The following is a 25,703-nucleotide window of genomic DNA, read 5'->3' as shown; positions in this document are numbered from 1 at the left end:
ATGCTTTCTACAAAACCTAACCCAGTTTTGTCTGAAGGAGACTTTTGAACATTCAGCATATGATCAAGTTTGGAACTAGCAGACCTATTAGTTTATTCTCTAACAACAGATAAATCATGTTCCAAAGTCTTAACTTTATCAAGTAAAAGCATGTTCTCAGTCTTCACATTATTCAACAGTTCATTAGCATCAAACAATTTCACAAGCAAATTTTTCTTTTCAAGCTCAAGAGATGAAATTTTCTTTAAGCCTAGATCAACATTCATAGCATCCTTTGCAGCAATTTTGCAAAGTTTATTGTAGGCTTCTTGAAGATCTGCATCCTCAAAGAGTTTCCCATCAGAAGGGTTCTCCTCAACAGCAACACTTTCATTAACTACAGTAGTAGCAGTGAAAGCAATGAAGTTTTCATCCTCGTCACACCCAGACTCATCATCAGAAACTTCATCATCATTAAGGGTTACAGCCATAGCTTTACCCTTAGACCTTAAGTATGTAGGACATTCAAATTTCATATGACCATACCCTTGACACCCAAAACATTGTTGTCCTATAGAATTATTAGAAGGTTGACCTACTTTTTCTTTCGGTTTTTCAGTGTTATTAACCTTAGTGGGATCATTCCTCCTAAAATTTCTAGGTTCAGCAGTGTTCTTACCTCTTGCCCTTCTGTTATTGCTCCTAAGAAAGTTTCTAAAGTTCTTGGCAAGATAAGCAGTCTCTGTAGTAGAGAGCTCATCATCAAATCCACTCACATCAACATCATCAACAGACTTAAGAGTCATTGATTTGGATTTTTTAGTCTTAGGTAAGTCCAACTCATAGAATTGAAGAGATCCTACAAGTTCATCAACAGGGATGGAGTCCACATCCTTGCTTTCAGTGATGGCAGTCACTTTGGTCTAAAATCCTCAGTTAAAGATCTAAGAATCTTCCTAACAATTTTAGGTTAATCATAGATTTCACCCAGATTATATGCAGAATTAAGTTTAGCATATAATTCATCAAAAAATTCATCATCAGACATCCTAATGCTTTCAAATCTAGTAGTTAATTGCTGCAACTTATTAATTTTAACTGCATTTGTGTTTTCATGCACAGTCTGGAGGATATTCCAAGCAGTATGAGCAACTTTAACATTAGAGATTCTCTTAAATTCCTCCATAGAAACAACATTAAAGATAGCATTCATAGCTTTGCTATTGAAAGCAGCTGCTTCTTTCTAAGAAGTTTTCCACTCACTCACAGGAGTAGTGAGCTTCTCCCATTCGTATTCAACGGAGTTCCAGACTCTCTCATCAATGGATTTTAGGAATGCTTTCATCCTGACTTTCTAGTAAGTATAATTATTCCCATCAAAGTGAGGAGGAATAACAAGAGAGTGTTCGTGTTCCATGACAGTAGGGGTCAAGGATCAGCTCAAAAATCAAAAGATCTATAGCAAAAGAGCTACCTGCTCTGATACCATTTGTACGTTTTTAGACCCTTTAAAACAACCAGTTTAACCTAGTTATTTAGCCAAGTTATTAGCTTAGGTAAATTATGCAGATCTAGGTTAACACAAAACAATCATATCATGCAAAGCAGCGGAAATATAAAGAACACAATGATATGATGACCCAGAAAAACCAAACCGGTAACAAACCTGGGGAGGATTTAACCTAGCTATCCTCAAGGTAAAACTGAATCCACTATGAAAGAATTGAAGTTTATACAATAGCGACTTAGACTACTAACATCCTATTACTACCTCGAGTAAGAAACTTATCATCACGACCACATGACAGCTCCGAGTCCACGAACTACTTCTTTCTTGAATTCCCAGCAAGCACAAACACTCCCACTTGTATATCTTTAAGCTCTTGAATTTGCAACTGAATTGATCATCAAGTTCTTAACATAGTCTTGATCATTGATAACCCTAAATATGTGTGAAGGCAAACACCTCTAGATCTCACAGAAGATTCACACACACAACATTAACAACCTCTAAAAACGTGGCTAGGGTTTTACCTTTTATACCTAGGGCAAAACATAAAAGCCTACACGTAAAACGGGCTTGGGCTGAGTTGGAAAATTCTGCTAAAAAACAATCTGCACGACTTTCGATCGGTCGAGTCTAATTCTCGATCGATCGAGCTAGGCAGAATTGCACAGTAAATTCTGCAGTAACTCAATTCCAACTTTACATAAAAGACACATACTTTGAGCGGTCTAAACAAGACAAAAACGTTTTGTCAACATTACAAATTAGTGTTCTAATACATTTAAACCTGAAGGTCTTAGAACCTAACAAAAATGAATTGTCATCTTCGGTATTGATGATGTACGTGACCACTTTTGCATCAAGTTCAATATGCAGCTTCTTTATGTTTAGATTCTTGGAGTCTTTATAGTTTGGCAGCTAAAGGGTGGGTGAAGCTGATGTTTCTAGCAAAACCACTTATTTAGGTGCCTTTATGGCCCTTAATGAGACCGTCGGTACTCGCTATGCATGGATTTCCTTTGGCCGAGCCATTAGTGTTGAGCTTGAAGAAGCCTATGGGAGGGGGCTTCTAGCTAATAGAGAGGGAATTGCTACGGGACTTGGTGAGCTTTGAAGGAAGAGAGGAGAAGAGTACGAGGGACATGGAGTGTATCTTTTTGAAAATGCTGTTTGGGGAGAAATGAATGCTTTTCATTACAAATTTATTCCTAGTTGTCCATATTGCCCAAGCCGAGACGAGGAAGACAATTTGCCAAGGGATGTTAGGGAAAAGGGAAGAGGGAAAGGGAGTGGTAGTCATATTTTTAATCCAAGAAAGGGTAGTATTCGAGGAAGAGAAGTGGTGAGGGGGTTGGGGTTGAGCTTGGACTAGATTGGGTGAACAACAGGGCAATCTCTAAGGATGTGGAAGGGGGTTTCTAGAGAATTTTGACAAAGAGGACAGGTGGAGTCATTTGTAATTTTTCTTTTGTGGAAAAGATATTTTGGAGGGAGGCTATTGTGCCATGAGAGCCACAGAAAGGTGATGGTTTTTGGGAGCGTAAGGGTTTTCCATAACCATTTCCAGTTGGGGCTTAGGACCATTCAAGGTCACATGCAAGGAGGCAAGCTAAGTTTGAGTTGAATTGGCCATTTGGGGATGGGAGCTAGTAGATGGAATCTAGTGTTTGGGGGTTCGAAGGCTTGGGAGTGGCTCTAATGATGTCTAAGATGTGTCTAGGGAGATGGAAGGTGAGGTTGTCAAGATGCCAATTGCCTTGGTGGTCCCAAAAATCACAAACCCTAAAGGAATCTTCATTCCTAATAAAGGGGCCGTGAATTAAACTATGAAGGGAGCCCCTGCCAGTCCAATTGTCTTGCTAGAAATTAGTAGGTGCTCCATTCCCTATCCACCATCTCGTGCCTAAAGAGCAATTGAGGTTGGTTTTGGGAAGACCATCCTAGGTTGTAGATAGTTTTTTGGATGTAGGATGGTTTAGGGGGTATTTGCTGCGAAGAGTTGTGGCCCAAGGGTTGTTTGAGTTAGTGCATGGAGCCTATGCTCTTTTAGCAAGGAGAGTTTGTTTCGGGCATAACTTCCACTACAAAAAATTGGACCTGTAGTGACGTTCGTGAAATGCCACTATAGCCTCCATTTAGGCTATAGTGGCGTTTTCTATAGCGGCCTATAGCTGTGTTTTATGAACGCCACTATAGGCCATACCCTATAGTGGTGTTCTTAAAATGCTGCTATAGACACTTACATTTTTTTAAAAAAAGATTGGCTGTAGCAGCATTTCAAAACTCTACTAAAGCCAAAAACTACCAACAAGAAAAAAAATTTTGATTACCAAAAATTAATTTTTGGAAATCAATTTTTTTTTAATTTTTAAAATTTGAACGCATTAAGATTAATGCTTTCAAATTTTAATTAAATTAATAAATTCAAAAGAGAAAACAAAAATAAATAAAATCAAAATACAAACACGAACCCAACAATCTACAAAAATCCAACACATAAACACCAATCTACAAACACCCAAACACCAACCCACGGCCACCTAAACACCAAACCACCACCGATCCAAAGCCAATCACCAACAATCCGGCCACCCCGCCAAGAATTCTTAATGAAGTGATTTATGAGTGAGTAAGAATTTTTCACAAAAAAGGTGTATGTAGCAGAATTAGTCTACAAATTTGAAAAAACGAAAATTCCAAATACACGTAAAATTCACTATATAAAGTTGATATTATTATGTGCAACGGTTACATGTGTAGTTTTTCAAGTAACTGTTAAGGGGTTTTCAGTGTGGACTCATCGAGTCCATGCCATGTGATGACAATGAGTAATATCAAGTGTACCATTAGGGCCTTGTTAAGACTATCGCTCGAAGCACTTACCAAGTAAAGCAATTCGCGAATTCTTACCATTAAACCACACCCTGTGGTGGTGACAACTTCTAATTCATTTAGAAATCTATATATATCTAAAAGCTGAAGTGTAGCATTTATTGTTATTATGTTCCTGTTGAGCCACATCAGCGACCATATCATCCACTTACTTCTAACATTTTCTCTCATATTTAATTATCTTTCTTCTTATTAATTTATCACCTTACAATTACTCTTCCACCAACATTTCTCCCTCTTTTACCTGTTTATCTCCCCACTACTCTATACCTTAACCTTTCAATTCCTCCATCCCTTCATATTCCTTTTATTTTGACTCTTCTTCTCTCCATTTTTTTTACTATAAATTTTTTTTCTCTCTTCCATACTATCTATATTTTGCATACACAAATAGGTGAATACTCTCTCTCTCTCTCTCTCTCTCTCTCTCTCTCTCTATATATATATATATATATTTTTTTTTTTTCGCACATCTAAATTAGGTTGATGAATTTTTTTTTGTTGAACTCTACTTTGGGTTGATGCTTTTGGTTAAATTTTAATTTGCCATCTTTTTTATTTTATTTTAATTGATTGTTAAATGTTATCCAATGATTTTATATATTGACAAAATGTTATTCTATTACGTAGCATAGCTTGGATAATTTGTTGTTTACAATTATACATTTTCTTTTGAATATTCTTCTACTCACCTTATTTTATATAATTTTGCTATTTCTCTCACATTCTCTCATAGAATATGTGATTATTCTCTCTCTCTCTCTCTCTCTCTCTCTCTCTCTCTCTCTCTCTCTCTCTCTTATAGTTTTGGTTTGAGTTAATTCTTCAATATTTTGGAAGTGGGAATTTGACAATTTTATTTACTTGAATTTAAGTATAATAATATATGTTTGATTTTTCAAAAATAAAAAAGAGAGAAAATATAAATAATTTAATGATGTGGAGGATGTGGTTGAATTTAAATGTTGAATAACATAAGACGAGAATAAAAAAAATATAAAAGATATAATAATAAACACCAGACTATCCAAATCATGTTATGTAATAGAATAATATTATATTCTTATATACTATTTATAATTATTTATAGAATAATATTATATTATTATATACTATTTTTAATTATTTATAATAGAACTAGATAACATTTGACTATCAAAGAGAACACAAAAAAAAAAAAAAAACTCTTATATACTATTTTTAATTCTTTATGATGCAATGGGATAACATTTAACAATTAAAGATAAAAATTGTAATATTTGAATGTGTCTGTCAATTATTTGAGTAATATAATTTTAAATTTTTGATGAGATCTTATTAACATGACAATCTCTTTAAGAAAATGAGAAATTTAAATAATTAATTTGGAATTTGAAATTAATTTGAAACTTAAATATATTTAGTTGTAGAAATAAAAAAGGAAAACATAATGCGCTATAACAAAATTTTAAAGAATATAGATCATTTGAAAAAAGAATAATAGCTCTTCTCAATAAAAAGAAATATATCAATTAAATACTCCCAATTTCTTCCTTAAAAAGAAAAACTCAAAATAATAGAATAATATATTTGTAGAGATAGAGAGATGGAAAACACTTTTAGAAATAGTTCAATTTTTAAGGAGGTAAAATTATCTTCAGTAAATTTTATACCACATTATAAAGTAATTATATATTCTCACGCATAGCTTGAGTTTGCGAATAGTTTACAGATAATTGTCTTCCCACTAGCCGAAAAGAATAAAAGCACCCCACACCACCAAACTGATTACCAGGTCACCACCAGATGAAAATGTTCTAGTTAATTCGATAAAGGTCAGTGGGGAGGGACTACGAAATTGGTAAGGCCAATGGATCAAATAATATTGTAGAATTATGGGCTATGAGATATGGTCATAATTTAGCATGGCGGTTAGGTAATAAACATATTATTTTAGAAGTGGACCCAATGCTAGTTCTTAAACAACCCATTACCCATGGCATTATGGCCTCCAACATATCTGTGTTGGTTTTTGATTCTGATGGAGGGCAACTTAAGAATATGATCAATCTCCATCTTTTGTGTACCAATATTATATAGGATAAAAACTATTACACACTTATGAACTGAAATTGTGTCTTAAAGTCATAATCTTTAACTTGAAAATCAATACTTCAAATCACAATTTTGTTCTTTGTTTGTTTTTCTGTTTTTTTTTTTTCATAAGTAACTGAAATTGTGTCATCTTTGTTCCAATTGTTAGTTTGAACACGGCTAAAAATATATATTATTTAATCCTCTGCTATTTCATGCATTTAATATATTCTTTTATTCCTTTTCATAGTGTGAATTTCACACCCCTAAAGAGTAGTTTGCAAATTTGAGAAAACAATTATTCAGCAAAAAAAAAAAAAAAAAAAAAATTGAGAAAAGAATAATATCTGCCTTTCACATCAACATGACAACACGGTTGTAATGCATGAAAGTTTATAAATTTGGTTCTTTGACTACTTTGTTCCAATTGTCTGTTTTTGATACAAAGCATTGATGCTTTTCACACACTTGAAACACGCTTCAGATTTCTTAACCCAAAAGTCACTTATTTAGATTTCTTAACCCAAAAGTCACTTATTTTTAAAACACCGACATTTGGGAATTACTTGCACATATATAGAGCTAATTCAACCATGGCAGTTGGCAGTGACATCCCCCAGCTTGACCCTCTCTCTCTCTCTCTCTCTCTCTCTCTCTCTCTCTCTGTTTTTAGCTTCATTTCTACTTGATTCATATCTTTTGTAGTTCAAGAATCACCAAGTTAATATCTGATGGCTTTTATGGGCACAGAAAGTGCATCATCCTCATCTTCTTCTTCTATTATGTCTAGCTTTAAATATGATGTCTTTCTAAGTTTTAGAGGCCGTGACACCCGTAAAAAATTTACAGATCATTTATATGCTGCTTTGAATCAGAAAGGTATATTCACATTCAGAGATGATGAAAAACTTGAGCGAGGAACATTCATTGCTCCAGAGCTCTTGAGAGCAATAGAAGAGTCGAGATTTGCTGTTGTCATTATCTCACAGGACTACGCTTCATCGAGTTGGTGTTTGGTTGAACTAGCAAAGATTGTTGAGTGCATGGAAAAGGAGAGGCTTATAGTTTTGCCTGTTTTTCACTACATTGATATTAGTGATGTGAGGAATCTGAGGAAGACTTTTGGAGAAGCCTTTGCCAAACATGAAGAGTGTTATCAAGATAACATAGAGGAAGTACATAGATGGAAAGCTGCTTTGACAAAAGTTGCTAGTATTGCTGGATGGGATTTACGAGACAAGTAAGAATTTCTTCACTTCACCATACGATCACTTTCTTTTCTTGTCTTTTTGCTTTTGATTTTCTACTGGCTAGTGATATTTAAGTCAACCAAATTCCAACTTTGATAATTAACTTTTGCAAAGTTCATATAATCAATTACACTTCAAAGGGAATTTGATGAGTTTCGGTTTCTCGTATAAATTTTCAAGTCAAAACTATTATATGGATCACACATAAGTTACTGTATATTTGTTAAGATAGCAAGTCACATGTCCATCATTCTTGTCTAATTCCATACTAGAAAATACAGCTAGTATTCCATTCATGCCCTCTAAACTTGCCTATTCTTAGTATTTTGATTTTTTAAAAAATAATGCACCAATATTCTTTGGGGTTTCACAAGATGACGCTCATTCTCAAACATTTCAAGATATGACACTCTCATTCTTGAAATTCTATTAAATACAGGTAAGTTCATCTCCCCTCAAATTATTACTTTCTAATTGAATATTCAATTATATAAGAGTGTTGTTATAAGCGGTGATGAACTTATCTGTTGCATCTGGGGTGGAGCTAGACCAGTAGGGTGGGCGCCATTGCCCCCAACCCCACCCCTAAATTCCCTCAGGTCCTCTTAAAAAGATTTCAGTTTTGTGTGTATAAAATATTCTTAAAATAAAATTTTTAATTGAAAATAACACTCTTCAAAAGCACAAAAAAAATCTTATTTGTAAGCTTAAAATAATAACATGATATACATTCACATTGAATTAAATTTTTTTCATTATCTTAAAAAAAATAATTTATGACATGATATATTATCGCAATATGCCCTAATCAATCTGCCAATTTTTATATGTTGTTGTTTTCAAAATTCTTTGGAACTACTATATACTTTAGTCTTTTAACTCTCCCAATATAATCAAGGAAAAAAATGTTTATTTGTAGCATTAAAATTATGACATGGTATGTTTTCACAATTTTTCTAACCAATTTTTTGAATTTTACATGTTGTTTCAAAACTTTTTTTTACATTACTATATGCTTTTTAAAGGACTTTAGAAAATCAAACACATACATAGAACATTTTAAAATTTTTGAATATATGACCATACTATTAATACTTCCAAGTTAATTTATTTTTCATCTCACTTTTAAGCATTCAAATTATATGTTTTACTTCTTTAAAAAATATATATATATTAATATTATGGTCAACTTAAATTATGATGAACTTTTTTTTTTGATAAGTAATTATGATGTAGTCTAAACATAACAATGGCGTCATACTAATTCCAATACTACTAGGTGCTGTCCAAAAAAAAAAAAAAAAAAACCCTCTAATACTAGGCTCAAATAATAAATTGAAACCAATTACCAAAAAAAAAAAAAAGTTACATCTACACTATGTTTTCTTTATCAATCAATTTTTTTTTTGTTTAATAAATTAACTATTTTTTCTTATATTAATAAACATTTTTGGAATTAATTTTTTCTTCAATATTTTATTTTAATCTTTTCTCCATAAACCCAAATTCCGGTTCCATCACTATTTAAACCTCAAGGTAAAAATGTCATTTCATGAAATTCAAGGGAAGATGGTGTATTTTGCCAAAAAATAAATATCTATAATTCTCATATCCCACCCTCTCTCTCCCTTTCCCTCTGTAGATAAAACTAACATCATCATAATGCACTTTTATCTCTAATCCCAAAAGATGGTGGACCCAATAATGAAGCTAGATAAAAAAAGATAGAGCATTTGATTTTATTTTGGTGCAACTTGGATGCCTGTGTTTCTATATTTAGTGATGTGCTTGGAAATGGATGGTTGCTTTTATGGGTTTTGGTTTTCTTGCTCACATTTTTGTTTGACTAGTGGTGCTTATTTTAGTTCATGTTTTCGTCTAATTGAGACATAATTCCTAATACTAAAGTTTTTAATTTGATAGAATTTCTTTTGTTGTCGATTGGTTGGCTTTGGACTTTGGCTAAAACAAGCTCTTGTATTTAAATTCTTTATAATGAATTACCTAAACAATTACATTAGATTTGTGAGGATTGATGATCGATGTCAGTTGTTAGTGTATTGTATACATGTTAGCTTACTGGGCTTGGGCCCATTATAGTATTAAACTTGCCCTGCATTCTTATTGCATATACTACAAAAAAGATACGTCTATATAAAGACTCACTTTTACATTTTTTTTTTTTACCCAAAATAATATACAAACAAAATTACACAAAATAATAGCTCATTTGTATTGGTTAAGAGTGCATTTGAATACCGCTTATGTTGCTAAAAACTGAAAACAATAAAAAATAATAATTTTCGGTTACTGTTCACACTCATAAAATATTGTTCATTTGCCTTAATTTACTGTTCATGTCCCATGAACAGTGCAAGAGGCGCTAGTAAAAAAAAAGCAGACGTGAAACGCGTGTTCACGCCAATCCAAACAGTCACTAAATTACAATTCATGCTCAGTAATACGTGGTTTTGTTATTTTGAAAAATTTTAATTAAAAAAATTATAAATTAGGGAAAAAAATATTTATCTTTTCTTTTCCAAACTGAAGGAAAAAAAAAAGGGAAAGGAAATTTTTTTTTTTTTAAATCTCCTCTAGAATACATAAATACAAAAAAAAAAAAAAATTATATATATATATATATATATTAAACCCCCCCCCCCCCAAAAAAAAAAAAAAAAACTCCAACAAATTTTCTATACAATATTTTTTTCCAAAACAACTTTTCCTTACCTTTCCATAATTTTCCCAACAAACAAACAACTTCCACACATTACGCCCTTCTCTATCACCGACAATTTGTTTGTGGCGCTAGGGATGCAAGTCCCCGTCGAAGCAAAACTCCATGACAATGCAACAGAGATGCGAGGCTTCAAACTCGGCGTGGAGCTTAGGCAAAAAAGGATGGATGGTCCTGCATTTTCCTCTCCATCTCTGCTCTCTACACCTTCTTCTTCTTCTTCACCAAGGCCTCTTTGTCCACCACCTTCATCGCATAGATGTCACATGCATTTTAAAAAGTCTGTATTAGTTTTTTAGATTTTTTAATTTTAAAAAATGTTTTTGGCGACAATAACAATATGGTCTGAAGCACTTGTTTAGGAGGATGGAATAAAATTAAATGGAAATGAATGAAAAAAAATAATTTTAGAATATTCTTCTCTCCCTTTATTTGAGAGAGTTTTAATGGAGAGAATGTAACCATTCTAATTTTTTACTAAAACTCTCAAAATACTCCTATATATTCAGTTATTTATTTTAAATAGGGATCTAATGGTAATATTTTCATAAAATGATTCCGTTTATTTCTTTCTATGTTACTCTCAAATAAGGTTATTTACACTCCATTCATTTCCGTTCTTTTATTTAAAACATCCAAACAAAGTTATTTAATTCAATTTCATTCCTTTCTTTTCCATTCATTTCCATTTCTTTATGATTTTTCATTTTCATTCTATTCCCTTATGATCATAAGTCCCAAAAAAAGCCTAACCGAAGACCTTAATTGAATAAATTTCAAAATTTAAAATTTAGAGTACTCAATTGAATGGAAGTGAAGTTAGAGAATTGAATTGAATTTTGGTAGAAGTTAGATGATGCAAATTGCAATTTAGTCTTCTTTTATAGATAAACTTAGATTATCTTCAAAGATAACTAAATATATAAAATGTTATGAATAAAATATAACATATTGGGAAAAAGAAAAATAAGTAAATAATTAATTTGAATTACATCTCAATTTACTTGAGAATTATACACTAAGGGTCTGTTTGAGATCCGCTTATTTTGCTAAAACTGAAATTTTTTTGCTAAAAATACTGTAAATAAAAGTAAAAGTTAGCTGAAATATTACAGTGGAAGCTATAAATAGCATCAAAAAGTGCAGTAGGACCCATGAATAGTAGCAAAAATAAGCTAAATAGTATAATAAGTTGGCAAAAATAATCTTGCCAAACAGACACTAAGTTGGTAGAGTAATATTGTCAATATTTTCAACTCCAATATAAAATTTTTGGAAGACTCAGGTACAACACTTAGGTGCTGTTCCTTAAGTTCCATTTTTAAGATTTTGCCATGTGAATTTTTTCTAATAGGATGAATGTGTATTTTTAAGTTAAGTAGCCACATAACTGAATCTTAAGCGGGAAACCTAAAGAACAATACTTAAGGTACTATATCTAAGTTTTGTCCATAAAATTTTAATATAAATTAGTATTCAATAAACACATGTCAATAAAGAACTATATTTTTTATAACTATGACTATTCTATAAAGGAAATTAAATAAGTAGAAGTGAAAAAAAAAAAAAAAAAAGGAAGAAAAGAACAAAATAGGACTCAAAATGAAAAGTTCATGTGTTGTTAAAAAATCGTCAACTTGCAAGTTGACCTGACCTGAACTTTCACAAGATTGAATTGACTCGTTTTTTCATGGTCCAAAAAAACCCGATCCATATTCATATATATATATATATATATATATATATATAATTTGGGTTTAATCAGGTTAATGAGTTCAAGTCCCACTTTGCCTGGTCTAATTTTGACATGTTGTGATGAAATAATCCAGGAATAACTGCAATTATATTTTCAATTTCAAAAACTTTATTAAGGTTATAAATTTCATATTTAAAGATATTGGCATATTTCAACCATTCTTGCCCAATACCACTATGTAGATTTTTTTTTAATTTTATGAGAATACTGCTTAGATCACATATAGTAGAAATGCTTTGATAAGCAAGGACAACTGATTTGCTGAATCTTTGCTCTCTTTATGGCCTTTGCTAACTCAACAAATTGTTGTCCTGTGTTCGTTGCAGATATGAGGCAAACGTTGTTGAAGAAATAGTTAGAAAGATATCTAATAAATTGATTTCTACATACTCAATTGTCCACAAGGATTTTGTTGGAATAAACTCTCGTATGGAGGAACTGGTGAATTTATTAGGCATGGGGTTGAAAGATGTTCGCTTTATAGGGATTTGGGGAATGGGGGGGTTGGGCAAAACAACTCTAGCACGAGTTGTTTATGATAGATTTCGTCATCATTTTGAAGGCAGCAGCTTTCTTGCCAATGTTAGAGAAGAATGTGAAAAACATGGTGTTGTTCATTTACAGAAACAACTTCTTTCTGATATCTTGTTTGAAAGAAATATTGATTTTTCAGATGTTCAATGGGGAAGCAATGTGATAGAGAAAAGATTATGTTATAAAAGTGTTCTTATTGTTCTTGATGATGTGGATCAACTTGATCAACTAGAAGCACTAGCAGGCGAACGAGTTTGGTTTGGTCAACGGAGTAGAGTCATTATAACAACAAGAGATCAACATCTATTGATTAATCATGATGTGGCTGAAGCTGAAATATACAAGGCTAAGGAATTGAATAGTGATGAAGCTCTTCAACTATTTAGTCGAAAAGCCTTCAAGAAAGACCATCCTTCAGAAGGTTATGTGGAGTTGTCCAAGAAAGCGATATGTTATGCTCAAGGCCTTCCTCTGGCTCTTGAAGTTTTGGGTTCCTTCTTGAAATGTAGAAAACCTGATGCATGGGAAAGTGCCCTAGGTAGACTAAAAGAAGCTCCTCAAAAAAAAATTTTGGATACACTCCAGATAAGTTTTGATGGCTTGGAAGAAATAGAGAAAAAAATATTTTTAGATATTGCCTGTTTTTTCAAAGGAAAGGACAAAGATCGTGTAACAAATATACTCCAAACTCCCCATTATGCGCCAAACATTGATATAGATGTTCTTGTGGAAAAATCTCTCATAACCATCTTAGGGAGAAATTTGTGGATGCATGATTTATTACAAGAATTGGGTCGGCAAATTGTTCATCGTGAGTCCCCTGAACAGCCTGGTAGTCGTAGTAGGTTGTGGCTCAAGGAGGATGTCCTTGATGTACTGAAATATAGCACAGTAAGTTGATTATGCAGAATTTTAAGCTTTCTTATGTGTATATTTCTATGCAATTGAAGTAAGTTCATGTTAATTTCGTGCACTACACTTCATCTTTGTTCTTGGTTAATAGGGAACAGAAAGAGTTGAAACCATAGCCCTACACACTCCTCCACAAGAAGAGATACACTTGAACGCCAAAGCATTTTCAAAGATGACAAGACTTAGACTGCTTGAAATCCATAATGTGCACGTTTCTCAAGACCTCAATTATCTTTCTAATGAGTTGCATTTTATGGAATGGCATGGATATCCTCTAGAATCCATACCAATAAGTTTCGAGCCGGAAAAACTTGTTGAACTCATTATGTGTTGTAGCCGCATCAAACAACTATGGAAGGGAATCAAGGTAATATTTTGACTAATGCAAGAGTATTTTTTTTTTCCTTCTCTTAAATTATGCTCATAATTGTCTGATATGCTCCATTTGGTTGTTTTTTCTTTATTCAGAGTTTAAAGAGGCTAAAGCTCATTGACCTTAGTGATTCTCAAAACTTGATCATGACTCCTGACTTCAGTGGAGTTCCAAATCTTGAAAAATTGATTCTTCAAGGTTGTGCAAAATTGTCTAAGCTTCATGCATCAATTGGAAATCTCAAACATCTTATTCTATTGAATCTCAAAGATTGCAAAAGTCTTTACAGCCTCCCATGCAAGATCAGCATGGAGTCTCTTGAAATTTTTATTCTTTCTGGTTGTTCAAGACTTGAAAAGTTTCCTGAGATTGAGGGAGATATGACACATTTGACGCATCTTTATTTGGATGGGACTGCTATAAGAAAACTACCATTGTCAATGGAGCGCTTAACTGGCCTTACTTTATTTAATCTAAGCAACTGCAAGCATCTTTCGAGTCTTCCAGGTGTCATTTGTAGTTTGCTGTCTTTAAAAACTCTCACTTTATCTGGCTGCTCAAAACTTGGCGAAATGCCTGAGAATCTTGGCGATGCTGAAGGCCTGGAAGAGCTTGATATAAGTGGAACTGCCATAAGAAAGGCACCATCCTCCATTTTGCTTCTGAAGAACCTTAAATTGTTATCCTTTCATGGATGTAAAGGTCCACCTCCTAAACCATGGCTCCTCAATTGTTTGTTGCCGAGTCCTGATATTAGCTTGATGCTACCTACTTCGTTCTCAGGTTTATGCTCTTTGACAGTACTAGATTTACGTAACTGCAACTTATTAGATGGAGAAATTCCCAATGATTTTAGTGGCTTATCCTCACTACAGTATTTAGATCTAAGTGGAAACGACTTTACAAGCTTACCTGATAGCATCTCTGAACTGTCTCAGCTTAGACATCTTACTGTAAACAACTGTAGTCGGCTTAAGTCTTTGCCAAAGCTTCCAATAAGTATATTTGCTGTAGTGGCTAATGGTTGTGCCTCACTGGAAACTGATTCTAATGAAGTTAACGTATGGACTTCAAGTGAAACAGGACCTGCTATAATTTATTGCTCTAGATCGCCTGATCTAGAAGGCAACAAAACTCACAAGATCTCTTTGCCGGATCCGCTAAGTTATTCATTGCTTCAAAGAGGGCTAGAGGTCAGATTGTCTCTCACACACACTCATGTACATTTTAGAATAAATATTAAATGATTAAATTCATCATTTCCTAACAAATTAAGCTTTTGAGACAATTGGTAACTTATTAATACATACTCACACACATTTAACTCTTTTTTTCTTTTTTTTTTTCTTTTTTTCAGTTAGATACTTATTTTGCCCGTGTCCTTTATGGAATTGCAACAATTGGTGTTCTAAAGTGGTTCAACTTTCCGATTGCCAATGACTCTATACTCCAATTGCTTCCAAATTTGGATGCTAATGGCGACTGGATGGGATGTGCTCTGTGTTTCTTTGCTGTTCATGATGAACATTTGAATTCAAATTCAAGGACTTCTGGCGGCTTTGATTCTTTTTGTGATTCCGACAAGCTTCACCAAATTGATGTACATTTTGAGGCCGATGATGGTGGTGTAAAACAACCCTTAGTCCAACGAATCACTATATCTATTCCTATTGATCAGCCAAGGGGGTTTTGGGTATATATACCACGTGTGTTTTTCTCAATGCAGTCCAACTTGTCCAATAAATGGAGCTTTATTGAGCCCTCAATTACATCCCGCAGCCCTGGCATGCAGGTGAAAATATGTGCAGGGCACCTACTATATGAGCAAGATTTCGTAGAGTTTGAACAAGCAATAAGTGGGCACTACTCTCAGAATTTGAAAGACAGTCATCCAATTTGTCATGAAAATATAGAGATGCTCAATTCACGAAGGCGTGCTGGTGCAGCAGAATCTAGTGAGTCCAATCTATTGGAACCAGAGTGTACTTCAATGGGTGCATTCTCGAATCAAATAGAAGAATGCACTCAACAAGGGATTGAATCAGCCAAATGTGGAAGTGGCTCGATCATCCAACTGAAAAGAGATCTACAAGCATTGTTTTTAAGATGCTATGAGGTTGGTTTATCGGTTTATCTGCTTGTCTGCCTGAAAAAGATCCTCTCTATTTTGAGTAAAATGGAGAAAGTCCATTTCACAGTCGAGATTTTATTTATTGGATCTAACAGTCACATTAGCTAAAATTTTAAATGATGCAACACTCTATACACCCTTAGATTTGTAACATTCAATGTGAACAATAAAATGGATTCACTTCAAATAGAGAGGATCCTTATACCACTCTGCCTGTCATTCTTTCTCGGTCTCACTGATCACTAACCATATTTCTACATTTTACAGGTAAACAATGCTCAAAACAAAATGTATAAATACATTTTTCCACTTAGTAAATCACTGTATTGGTTCAAGTATCATAGTTTGGAGCCTTTCATTATGATCCATCTGCCACCTAACTTGTATGATGATAAGAGCTGGATTGGATTTTCCGTGTGTGCTCGTTATGCTGTGCAGAAGCATCCAAGTACTGTTTCCTACGAGGACTTGAATTCAAAAAATTCTCACAATTTCCATTGTTATTTGGGTACTAATGACAAATATCCCAATCCGGTTATAATCTTTCCCCTTTCTAGAGACATTTTTCTTGAGTCACATAGACTTTTGGTACTACACATACCACGTGTGTTTTTCACGGATAAGTTGAACCAGCAGTGTTGCATTTGGGCTACATTTGGAGCTTTTAGTCCAGGATTGAATGTTGAAATGTGTGGAATCCATCTAGTGTACGAGAAAGACTTGGAAGGGTTTGTCCAAACAATTGTTGATGACTGTATATTAGCAAGTCCGAATATTTATCATCAACATTATTACCAAAGTCTCGTAGATCAAGTGGACAATTTGCCATGCTATGTTCCTGAGGCTGAATACAGTGATTGCAATCCATTGGAAGAACAAAGGCCCAGTAATTTTGGTTACTCATTTCCATTGCAAAGGTTATATATACCAGCACAAACAATTCTATTTCAAACTTGAATGCATACATTATTGCTAGAAGCTTCTAAGCCTAACTAATTAATGTTTTCTTTTCTATGCAGGTGGGTTTGTGCTTTACTTGGAATAGACTCAGGTATCGGGGGTGCTACAAGAGATTCAAACTCCAGTTCTATCCAGTTAAGCGTATTGGATGAGAATGAACTCAGTAATTGTATCAATAGAGGCCTTGAGCATTGGTTTCAAAGCTACTTTCAGGTCTCTCTCTTTCACACTCACACTCTCACTGTGTCTCTCTCACTCTCTCATGAAGCTCCATATTTTCTATTTTACAGGGCTACTCTAGACAACGCTATATTTATAATGATTGCTTTCCTAAATGTGAAATTCCGGAGTGGTTTTGCCATCAAAGTGGTTCTTTATTGAGAATCCAGCTACCTCCAAATCTTTATACTAATTCTGATTGGGTAGGAATTACTCTATTTGCTACATTCACAGTGCACAAGCATCCAACGCTCATTCTTGACAATTCGGCTACAGAAATTTCTCATGGCTTTTCTTGTTCTTTGAGAAGTGACATGGGCAGCTGGACGGTGTCAAATAAACATTACATCACTGAGTCTGAACACAACAAATTTATTTGGTTAAAGCAACGTAAATTCATTTGGATCATGCATGTACCTCATGCTCGATTTTCAGATAAGTTGAATTGTGGCAATCTCTTAACTGCTTTATTTGGTAGTGATAGCCAAGACTTGATGGTGCAGAACTGTGGTTACGGTCTTGTGTACCAGCAAAATGTGGGAGAGTTGGTGCAAACATTAGTCCAATGCTCAACCATGTTTTCTGATAATTCCGATCTCATCCATCAATTTACTGCTCATCAATCTAGAACAAAGCAGCAGAGCCATGATGATGATAATGTTGAGGGGGAAACCAGCAGAACTGGTGGATCTAATGGGACATTGAGAGGGCTTCAGGAAAAAATAAAGCAGCAGAGCCATGATGATGATGATGATGAAGGTGAGGGAGAAACCAGTGGAACTGGCAGATATAATGGGACATTGAGAGTGCCACATTATCAGGAAAAAGTTTGTGCAACTTGCTATCAAAAATTCATTGATGCCGGGGGGCCAACCCATTATTGTCATCGTCGAGAACGCTCTGAGGTACCTCTCTGTTTCTCTCATGACCTTTATATGTCTAATTTACAACTTCTTTGGTGTCTCTTTTATAAATGATCCAAAATACTCTTATACATTAATTATAATAAGTTTTAAAAACTTAAACTAATAAGATCAAATAAAAAATAATGAACTTCAAACATCTAACTTTTGAATACACATGTTGCACTTGTGAAGAGCTTTTTTATTATAATTCTGATATAATCCCATAAATTTTTGAAAGTCCAAATTTTTTTACGAAAGGTTTTGGGTTTTGGAAGTTCATATATTTCCACGTCATTATTCTAATATGTATTTTTTAATTGAGTTTAAATTTTATAAAAATTCTTTATGAAACCTCTTATATTTATCCCATCAATTGATAAACGCTTATCAAATTTTGACTACTATAAGTCTATAATTATTAAATTTATATTTTGTTGAAATTTTCCGATCATTGTGTGTTACTGAATACTTGTCAATATATCTATTTTACAGGAATTTCATTTACACTATCCATACGATCGTTGTTTCCCCCCAACTAAGATTCCAGAGTTATTCAGCCATTACGCTTCTGGATCCTCAATGGCAATCCAGTTACCTTCAAATTTGCATAATGATTCTAATTGGCTGGGATTTGCTATATGTGCTGCATTTTCAGTACAAGAGTATCCAACTGAGTTTCTTGACAATCTGGAAACTGAAATTCCCCACCACCTTAGTTGTCTGTTTGATATGGATATAGGTGGTTTGAAACCTCTCCATGTATATAGCACCTTTAAAGAAGAACTCAAGTGGTTACATCTACATGGATTCATTTGGCTATCCTATATACCATATTGGTGCCTTTCAGATAAGATAAATCAATGCAACCACATAGAGGTCTCAATTGCAAGCGACTGGCCAGGCTGGATTGTACGGAAGTTTGGACTTCGTCTTGTGTACCTACAAGATGAACAAGAGTTTTGGCAAATTCGATTCCACTTGAGGGCTTCACTTTATGACAATTGGGACATCATTCGTGAAGATTTAGTGGAACACCGACCATTAAAATCATCCTCAAAAGCATCCTCAACTCAAACATTATCTATGAATAACTGTTTTCCTCAAAGTGAAATTCCGGAATGGTTTATGCATCAAAGTACAGGCCCTTCTCTGTCTATCCAGCTACCTTCAAATTTCAGTAATGCTAGTACTTGGATAGGACTAGTTTTATGTGCTTCATTTTCAGTCAATGAGCATCCAACTATCACAAGTGTTAATCTGGATTCAGACATTTCCCACCACCTTATTTGTCATTTGGATGCTGAGAAAGGTAGCCTAGAATCTCCCCTTCTCTATCAAATCACTGAAGAGAACTTCACGTGGTTAAATATACAGGGATTCATTTGGCTATACTACATACCTCGTGGGTCATTGTCAGATTTTTTTAATCAGAGCAGTCAGATTGAGGTTTCAATTGGAAGCGACTTCCCAGATTTGATGGTGAAGAAGTGTGGGCAACGTTTCTTATACCATCAAGATGTGGAAGAGTTTGAGAAAACGATCATTAAGTGCTCTACCGTGCCTTTTTACAATATGGAACTCATCCATCAATCATTAGCTAGTGATTCTCCAAATGATAAGCCAAAGAATGAAGCTGGTTGTTCTTATGAGGATCCGAACCTTGGAAGGTTGAGAAGACCCATTTACCCGGAGCAAAGCAGTAGAGATAGCATCTATCTTGAAGATCAACACCCTGATAATCAACTCAGCAAAAGTGATTTAAAGGTAACAAATTAACTATTTTTTTTAAAATTACTGTCAAGCTCCCTTCTAGTTCAGTCATCAGTGGCATTGTCTAATCCCCCTTATAAGGAGAGCCATAGTTGAATCACCCCCTCTTTTACTGATTTTAACAATTTTGAATTGTTGGAAAAATTCTCTCTCATTGAACATCATGTTCCTATTTTACAGGAATTTGATCGAAGTTTGGTGTATAATTCTTGTTTTCCTCCAAGTGAAATTCTTGAGTGGTTCAACCATCGTAGTGGCGAGCCACCAGTGACAATCCATCTACCTCCAAATTTATATGATGATAGTACTTGGAGGGGACTCGCTCTATGTGTTTCTTTCTCAGTCAACATCAAGGATCCTACTGCCATCCTAGACATTCTTAATTCAGAAAATGCTCATCATCTTTATTGTCATTTGGAAAGCAATGTTGGTTCTTTGGAACCACTCCATGCCTATTGCCTTACTAAAGAAGATGTCATGTTGTTACATCTAGGTGGATTCATGTGGCTATCCTATATACCACGTAGCTCATTTCCAGATTGGTTGAATCAATGTAATCACATTGAGGCTTCAATTGTTAGCGATTGCCCAGACTTGACAGCGGTGAAGTGTGGACTCCGTCTTGTACACCAGCATGATGAGGAAGAGTTTAAGCAAACTACAAGGCACGGCTTGGCCTCATTGTCTGACAATTGGGGTCTCATCCTTCATTTGACGGCTCAAAGTAGAAAGAGAAATAAGCAAAACCTCTCCATGCTTAAAGAGAAAGGCAAGCATGTGCTAGAATAGCATCTCCTCTTATTGTTCTGCTGCTTTTCTTAGCAGTTCTCCCTTCTGTTCTCAATTACAAGTCTAACTAGACACTCATAATCTCTGCTGTTTAGTTAACTCAAATATTGGTCTCGAGTTTCTTGTTCCTTGGACTAATGTGAGCACTATCTTTAGGTTTTGCATTAATAGGAGGCAACAAAGGCGTTGTCACTAATAGTGAGCTGTTAAAAATATGCTTTAATTTTATTGGAAGTAACGATTATAAATGAACTCTTTGTTTGGACATTTTCTTCGTTTTAAGGGAATAAATGCATGTTCACGTAGTAATCACTAGAAAGTGATCTCTAGTTGAGATAATTGAGTAGAAAACAATTATCATAAACGATAATGCGACTTCTACACATGTTGGAATCACTTTCTGTAAGGTGATAATTGCCCACACAGAGTTAAGAAGTTAAGAAGGTAGGCTCAATTGAATTTGTATATAGTAGCTGATTGGAATAAGGTTGTCATCTTAAGAAACATTTGGAGCCTATTCGCTTAGTCAGGTTTCTGTGAGTAGCCTAGGTGCATAAGCATTTACTGAGAAATAAGTGCTTCCGAATAGTGAAAATACCCAAGTAATTCCTTTGTTCATTGTTATTGATTTTTAATAAATTGAAATTCTTTGTTTATTGTTATTGATTTTTAACAATAATTTATTGTTTGCTTTAAAATAATAATAATAATAATAATAATAATAATAATAAGGAAGGGAAAAGGAAAGTAAAATGGTGGATAGAAGATTGTGCTTGGGGGAAAAGATGGACAATTTTTTTTGAATTATTTTTATAATAATGCAATTGTTACCAAGTGGAGGAGAGGAGATTTTTTTTACAAATTTTTACAACAAGTGAGGGAATAAGGATTCGAATTATGGTGAATAGAAGTTTTTTTTTTTGTTTTTGAATTATTGATATTTTCATAAAGGAGATCATTCAGTACCACTGAACTACAAAGCTTTTGGTTGGAGGAGAGATTTGATTCATTTGAACTTAAATTAAAGACAGACAAACTAATAAGTAATTTGTCACACATCTCTCAGGTGTTGGCACAAAAAGTTATTAAAAATGTAATAATAATAATAATAATAGAGAAAAACAATATGTACCTATAAAAGTTAACATTTATCAAGTGTATCATCCATAGTAAATTAATATTAGTGGACAAAGATTGGATTCAATGGTTTGTGTAACGAACCCGTCAAAATTATGACATGTGTCCACTTTTAACCACGTGTCATGATCTTGACAGGTTCAAAATATTGGACCAAGCCAAGTCCAATTTTAGGTGCCATGAGTTTTAAATATTGTTTTCAAATCAAGGTGACTAGCTTTATGCATCTACTTCATAGACACCAATTTTACTTTGGTTCTATTTCCCTCTTACATATTATAATACCGTCGTGTTTTTCACTGAATTATCCATTACTATTTAGCTACCATCTCATTCAAGCAATTTCACTAGCAATAGGGTATAATAATACATATGTTTATAAGAAAATCAACAAGTTTTGATAGGCCAAAAATATATTGACCCTTTGTGATGAATTAACTAATTAATTAGCCAAATAAATTAATTAGGTTCAATTACATGCAATGAGCGTGGTAGCACAAACAAATCACCAAATAACTAAATGCAACAAAAATTAAATTTGACACGGTGATTTGTTTACGAATGGAGAAAACCTACATGGCAAAAACTCCACCGGGTGATTTTAAGGTCACTACTCTCGAGAATCCACTATTATCAAAACAAGCGATTACAAGTAAAGGAATCCTAGTACCTTACACCAACGTACAGTTGAACCCTTACCCCAATACCCAATTGGACTTGTTTCGTAGTGACAATCTCTCCTTGTATTACAGCACGGCTCACAATATGTGACTAACTAAAAGATGTACGAATCCTAGTATGTGACTTGATCACCAACTTAAGAAGGAGGTTGACTGCAAAGTTCTTCTGTTCTTCAACACATGAAGATCACGAAGTTGCTCGGTCACAAAACTCTACGGTGTACAAACACTGTAGCTTCTTCAAGAACTAGGACAAACTAGGTGTCACGACCCAAACCTGTACTTCAGAATTTAGAGCATGACCGGCATATTAATATCAAGTTTACCTTAATACTAACACGAACCAACCTAAACAGAAGGTGCTTATCAAGAATTGTTTCCTGTATACCTGCTTATTTTCTTGCATAAAAGCCATAATATACAAAAATGTGAAAACCTTGAAAATTCATTTCATTTGAACTTTGCAAGATTGCCACTTGGCTGAAACTTCAGGTATTCGTGCAAATATTACATAGCTAAACCTTTAGCAAAAACTCTTATTTACAAACCCAACCCCAAAGACATACCACTGGAGTTCAAACCAAACTAAAGTTCAGAATTACATCTGTGCTCAAAGGATCAAGTACATCTTAATCCCTCTTATACATCAAAAGAGCTAAACTACTATACAACAAAAAGAGACTATACAATATAAACAAAAGAGAATCATAGAATCTTGCCACCTCTAATACTCTCGCTGCTTCCAGGAAGAACCTGTGCACTGAAATATAATAGGGTGAGCTGCGAAGCCCAGTAAGGTTTTTAAGCTCCAGGGGCCTTTGATAAAAATGCATGTAAATCAACTATTTTATGGATATGCCAGCTTTGATAAAATAGCCTTCATACTATTCATATTGTTCTTAAATTAACTTATGAACTTTCAAATGAAAATACTTTATTTTCCTTTCATATAATATTAAAAGAACATGATAAGGAACTTAAACATAATTCAACATACTTTTCTTATCATCATACTTTTCTTGTAACTTCCAAATAGCTTAATAGCTCTTTTATAATACATATTAGTTAGTCCAATTGTAAGTCTGTCACAACTTTGGGAGGCTTCCAGCACTTAGTGCCAGGCATCCAGTATTCCCCACAATGCTAGGTAATTCCGGAATCATATCATAATACATACTTTCAACCATGGGGGTAGGTTGACATCCTCCACAAGTTGGCGGTTACCAACAAGGGTGGGTACAACAGAGCCAGTCCCACTTTTAATGGCCAAACAGAATCTCCATGGAAATACTAGTACTATAACCCCTTCTGGCTGAGTTCAGATCATGACAATGGAATAACTAAAAACTATACTTTTCAAATAGTATACTTTTACATAACTATTTAATAACAGTAGCATATCCAATTCTTTCTTTAAACATTATGTTCGTGATATGAGTAATAGCATCAATATGCTAAAATTATCATATATATATATATATATATATATATATATATATATATATAGGATTCAATAAGTCACGAACATAAATCTTTACTTGAATCATGCTTATATGTAATATCTCTAGTTAAAAGATTTTAATACATTATAGTTTTCTAAATAGTCCTTATACTTATCAAACGCACATGTCACAAATTCCTTACCTGAAAACAGAAGACGCGAGAGATTTGTACCAGAGGAGCTCAAGTGTCCGTGTTCTCGTTCTCATCACCTAAATGAAAGACCAAGACTTATTACAAACAACTCTTCCTAAAATATAAACTTATACCTCAAACACAACCTAACTCTCAACTTAGTAAAATCTTAATTCCCATCACATAGAGTTTCCCCTAAAACAAGGTACAATCACCAAACTCATAACACATCAAAACACAGAGAAACCAAGCCATAAAAATTCATATATGATCTAAACATACCAAAAGATAAGCACATTAAATTATAGCTCAAAACCTTTACCCTAACTTCAAAATTAAATCTACAAAGTCATAGTTATCCTACACTGTTTACTGATCATTTCAGGAGCAAAATTCCCCATTTGTAAAATTCTAATGGGCTGTCAAAACACATCCAATTGTCATGAAATTTTACAGAGCTATTCCCCTGTATGTCTAATATATACCGTATAAATTTCAAAGTCAAAGAATAAAACCATAATTTATTAAAAATCGTACAAGGAAACGTGCTCAAATCTGTCCTGACAGAAATTTATGCAAATTAGAAATTAAACCATTATTTTTTTATTAATCCAAATACAGTGAGACCACTTTCAAAACAACCATATGTGTCTTAGGATTCATAAAAACTACTCCTAGCATCCTAATTCACAGCAAATGATTTAATACAGAATTTTATTGTAGTGAACATCAAATCTGTCACAGTGACAGCTTCAGTGCATGTTGATACAAAATTCATCAACTAAATTTAAATGGTCTTCAATTCATTTGGGTATTTTTATACCAATACAATAAACATTAAAATGACTTATTAAGCATCCAATAGACCATAACACCATCAAACTTTCAACTTACAAAAACAGCATCACAAGTTTAGCCCCTAAAATCAGATTTGAGAACAAATAAGGGAAAACAATTAAACTATCAAAATACTCTAAAATCAAATAAAGTTTTAATTACTTACCCACCAATTTGAAGCTGAAACTTTAGTTTTAGGCTCTTAAATCCTTCTTTAGAGTGAGATTTATTGTTTTGGTGAGAGAGGGAGAGAGAGAGGTCTTGCCATGTGAAAGCAAAGAGAGAAAGAAAAGAAAAAGCAAGAGAAATGAAGCAAGAAGCTTCTGGTACAGCAAAGGAAAAGATGAGGAATTGACTTTGAGGGCTTATACGTGTATAGCATAGGAGAAAAATCAAAGACCACTTTTTCCCACTCTTTTCCACTTTTGGCATTTATACTTTTCACCCCATATAAACTTATATTTCATTTCACCCCATATAAACTTATATTTCAAGAAAGGCCCAATGACAATATAACTTTGCATATACGTGTGTGTGTGTGTGTGTGTGTGTGTGTGTATATATATATATATCCTTATCTTTATAAAATTTCTTTTCTACAACATTAAAAGAGCATATGTCTTC

General features: G+C 33.8%; 1 protein-coding gene and 1 long non-coding RNA gene across 2 annotated transcripts; one reads left to right on the top strand and one right to left on the bottom strand.

The window, feature by feature from the left end:
- Positions 1–7,182: 7,182 nt before the first annotated feature.
- Positions 7,183–20,790, top strand: LOC142629180 (uncharacterized). Its single transcript, XM_075803153.1, has 11 exons — positions 7,183–7,691; positions 12,524–13,622; positions 13,735–14,010; positions 14,112–14,472; positions 14,617–15,209; positions 15,374–16,132; positions 16,415–17,064; positions 17,167–17,320; positions 17,398–18,231; positions 18,724–19,995; positions 20,182–20,790. Exons 1-11 carry the CDS (start codon positions 7,183–7,185, stop codon positions 20,788–20,790), a joined length of 7,116 nt encoding a protein of 2,371 aa, XP_075659268.1.
- A 2,246-nt stretch (positions 20,791–23,036) lies between these two features.
- On the bottom strand, positions 23,037–25,419 carry LOC142629402 (uncharacterized). Its single transcript, XR_012843048.1, has 3 exons — positions 25,246–25,419; positions 24,252–24,319; positions 23,037–23,367 (listed from the first exon to the last, which is right to left on the bottom strand). It is a non-coding gene; the product is annotated as an uncharacterized LOC142629402 (long non-coding RNA).
- Between the last annotated feature and the right edge of the window lie 284 nt (positions 25,420–25,703).

The sequence above is a fragment of the Castanea sativa genome, chromosome 3 (genome assembly GCF_040712315.1).
Source record: "Castanea sativa cultivar Marrone di Chiusa Pesio chromosome 3, ASM4071231v1".
NCBI classification, from domain to species: Eukaryota; Viridiplantae; Streptophyta; class Magnoliopsida; order Fagales; family Fagaceae; genus Castanea; species Castanea sativa.
Note: the sequence above shows the minus strand (reverse complement) of the source record. Positions and strands in the feature narration are given on the sequence as shown.

What these genes read in the sequence shown, in the direction of transcription:
- LOC142629180 (XM_075803153.1), top strand. Translation starts at nt 7,183, where the DNA reads ATGGCTTTTATGGGCACAGAAAGTGCATCATCCTCATCTTCTTCTTCT. An exon ending in ATGTACTGAAATATAGCACA is followed by an intron (nt 13,623 to 13,734) that starts GTAAGTTGATTA and finishes CTTGGTTAATAG; the next exon opens with GGAACAGAAAGAGTTGAAAC. An exon ending in TACTCATTTCCATTGCAAAG is followed by an intron (nt 17,065 to 17,166) that starts GTTATATATACC and finishes TTTTCTATGCAG; the next exon opens with GTGGGTTTGTGCTTTACTTG.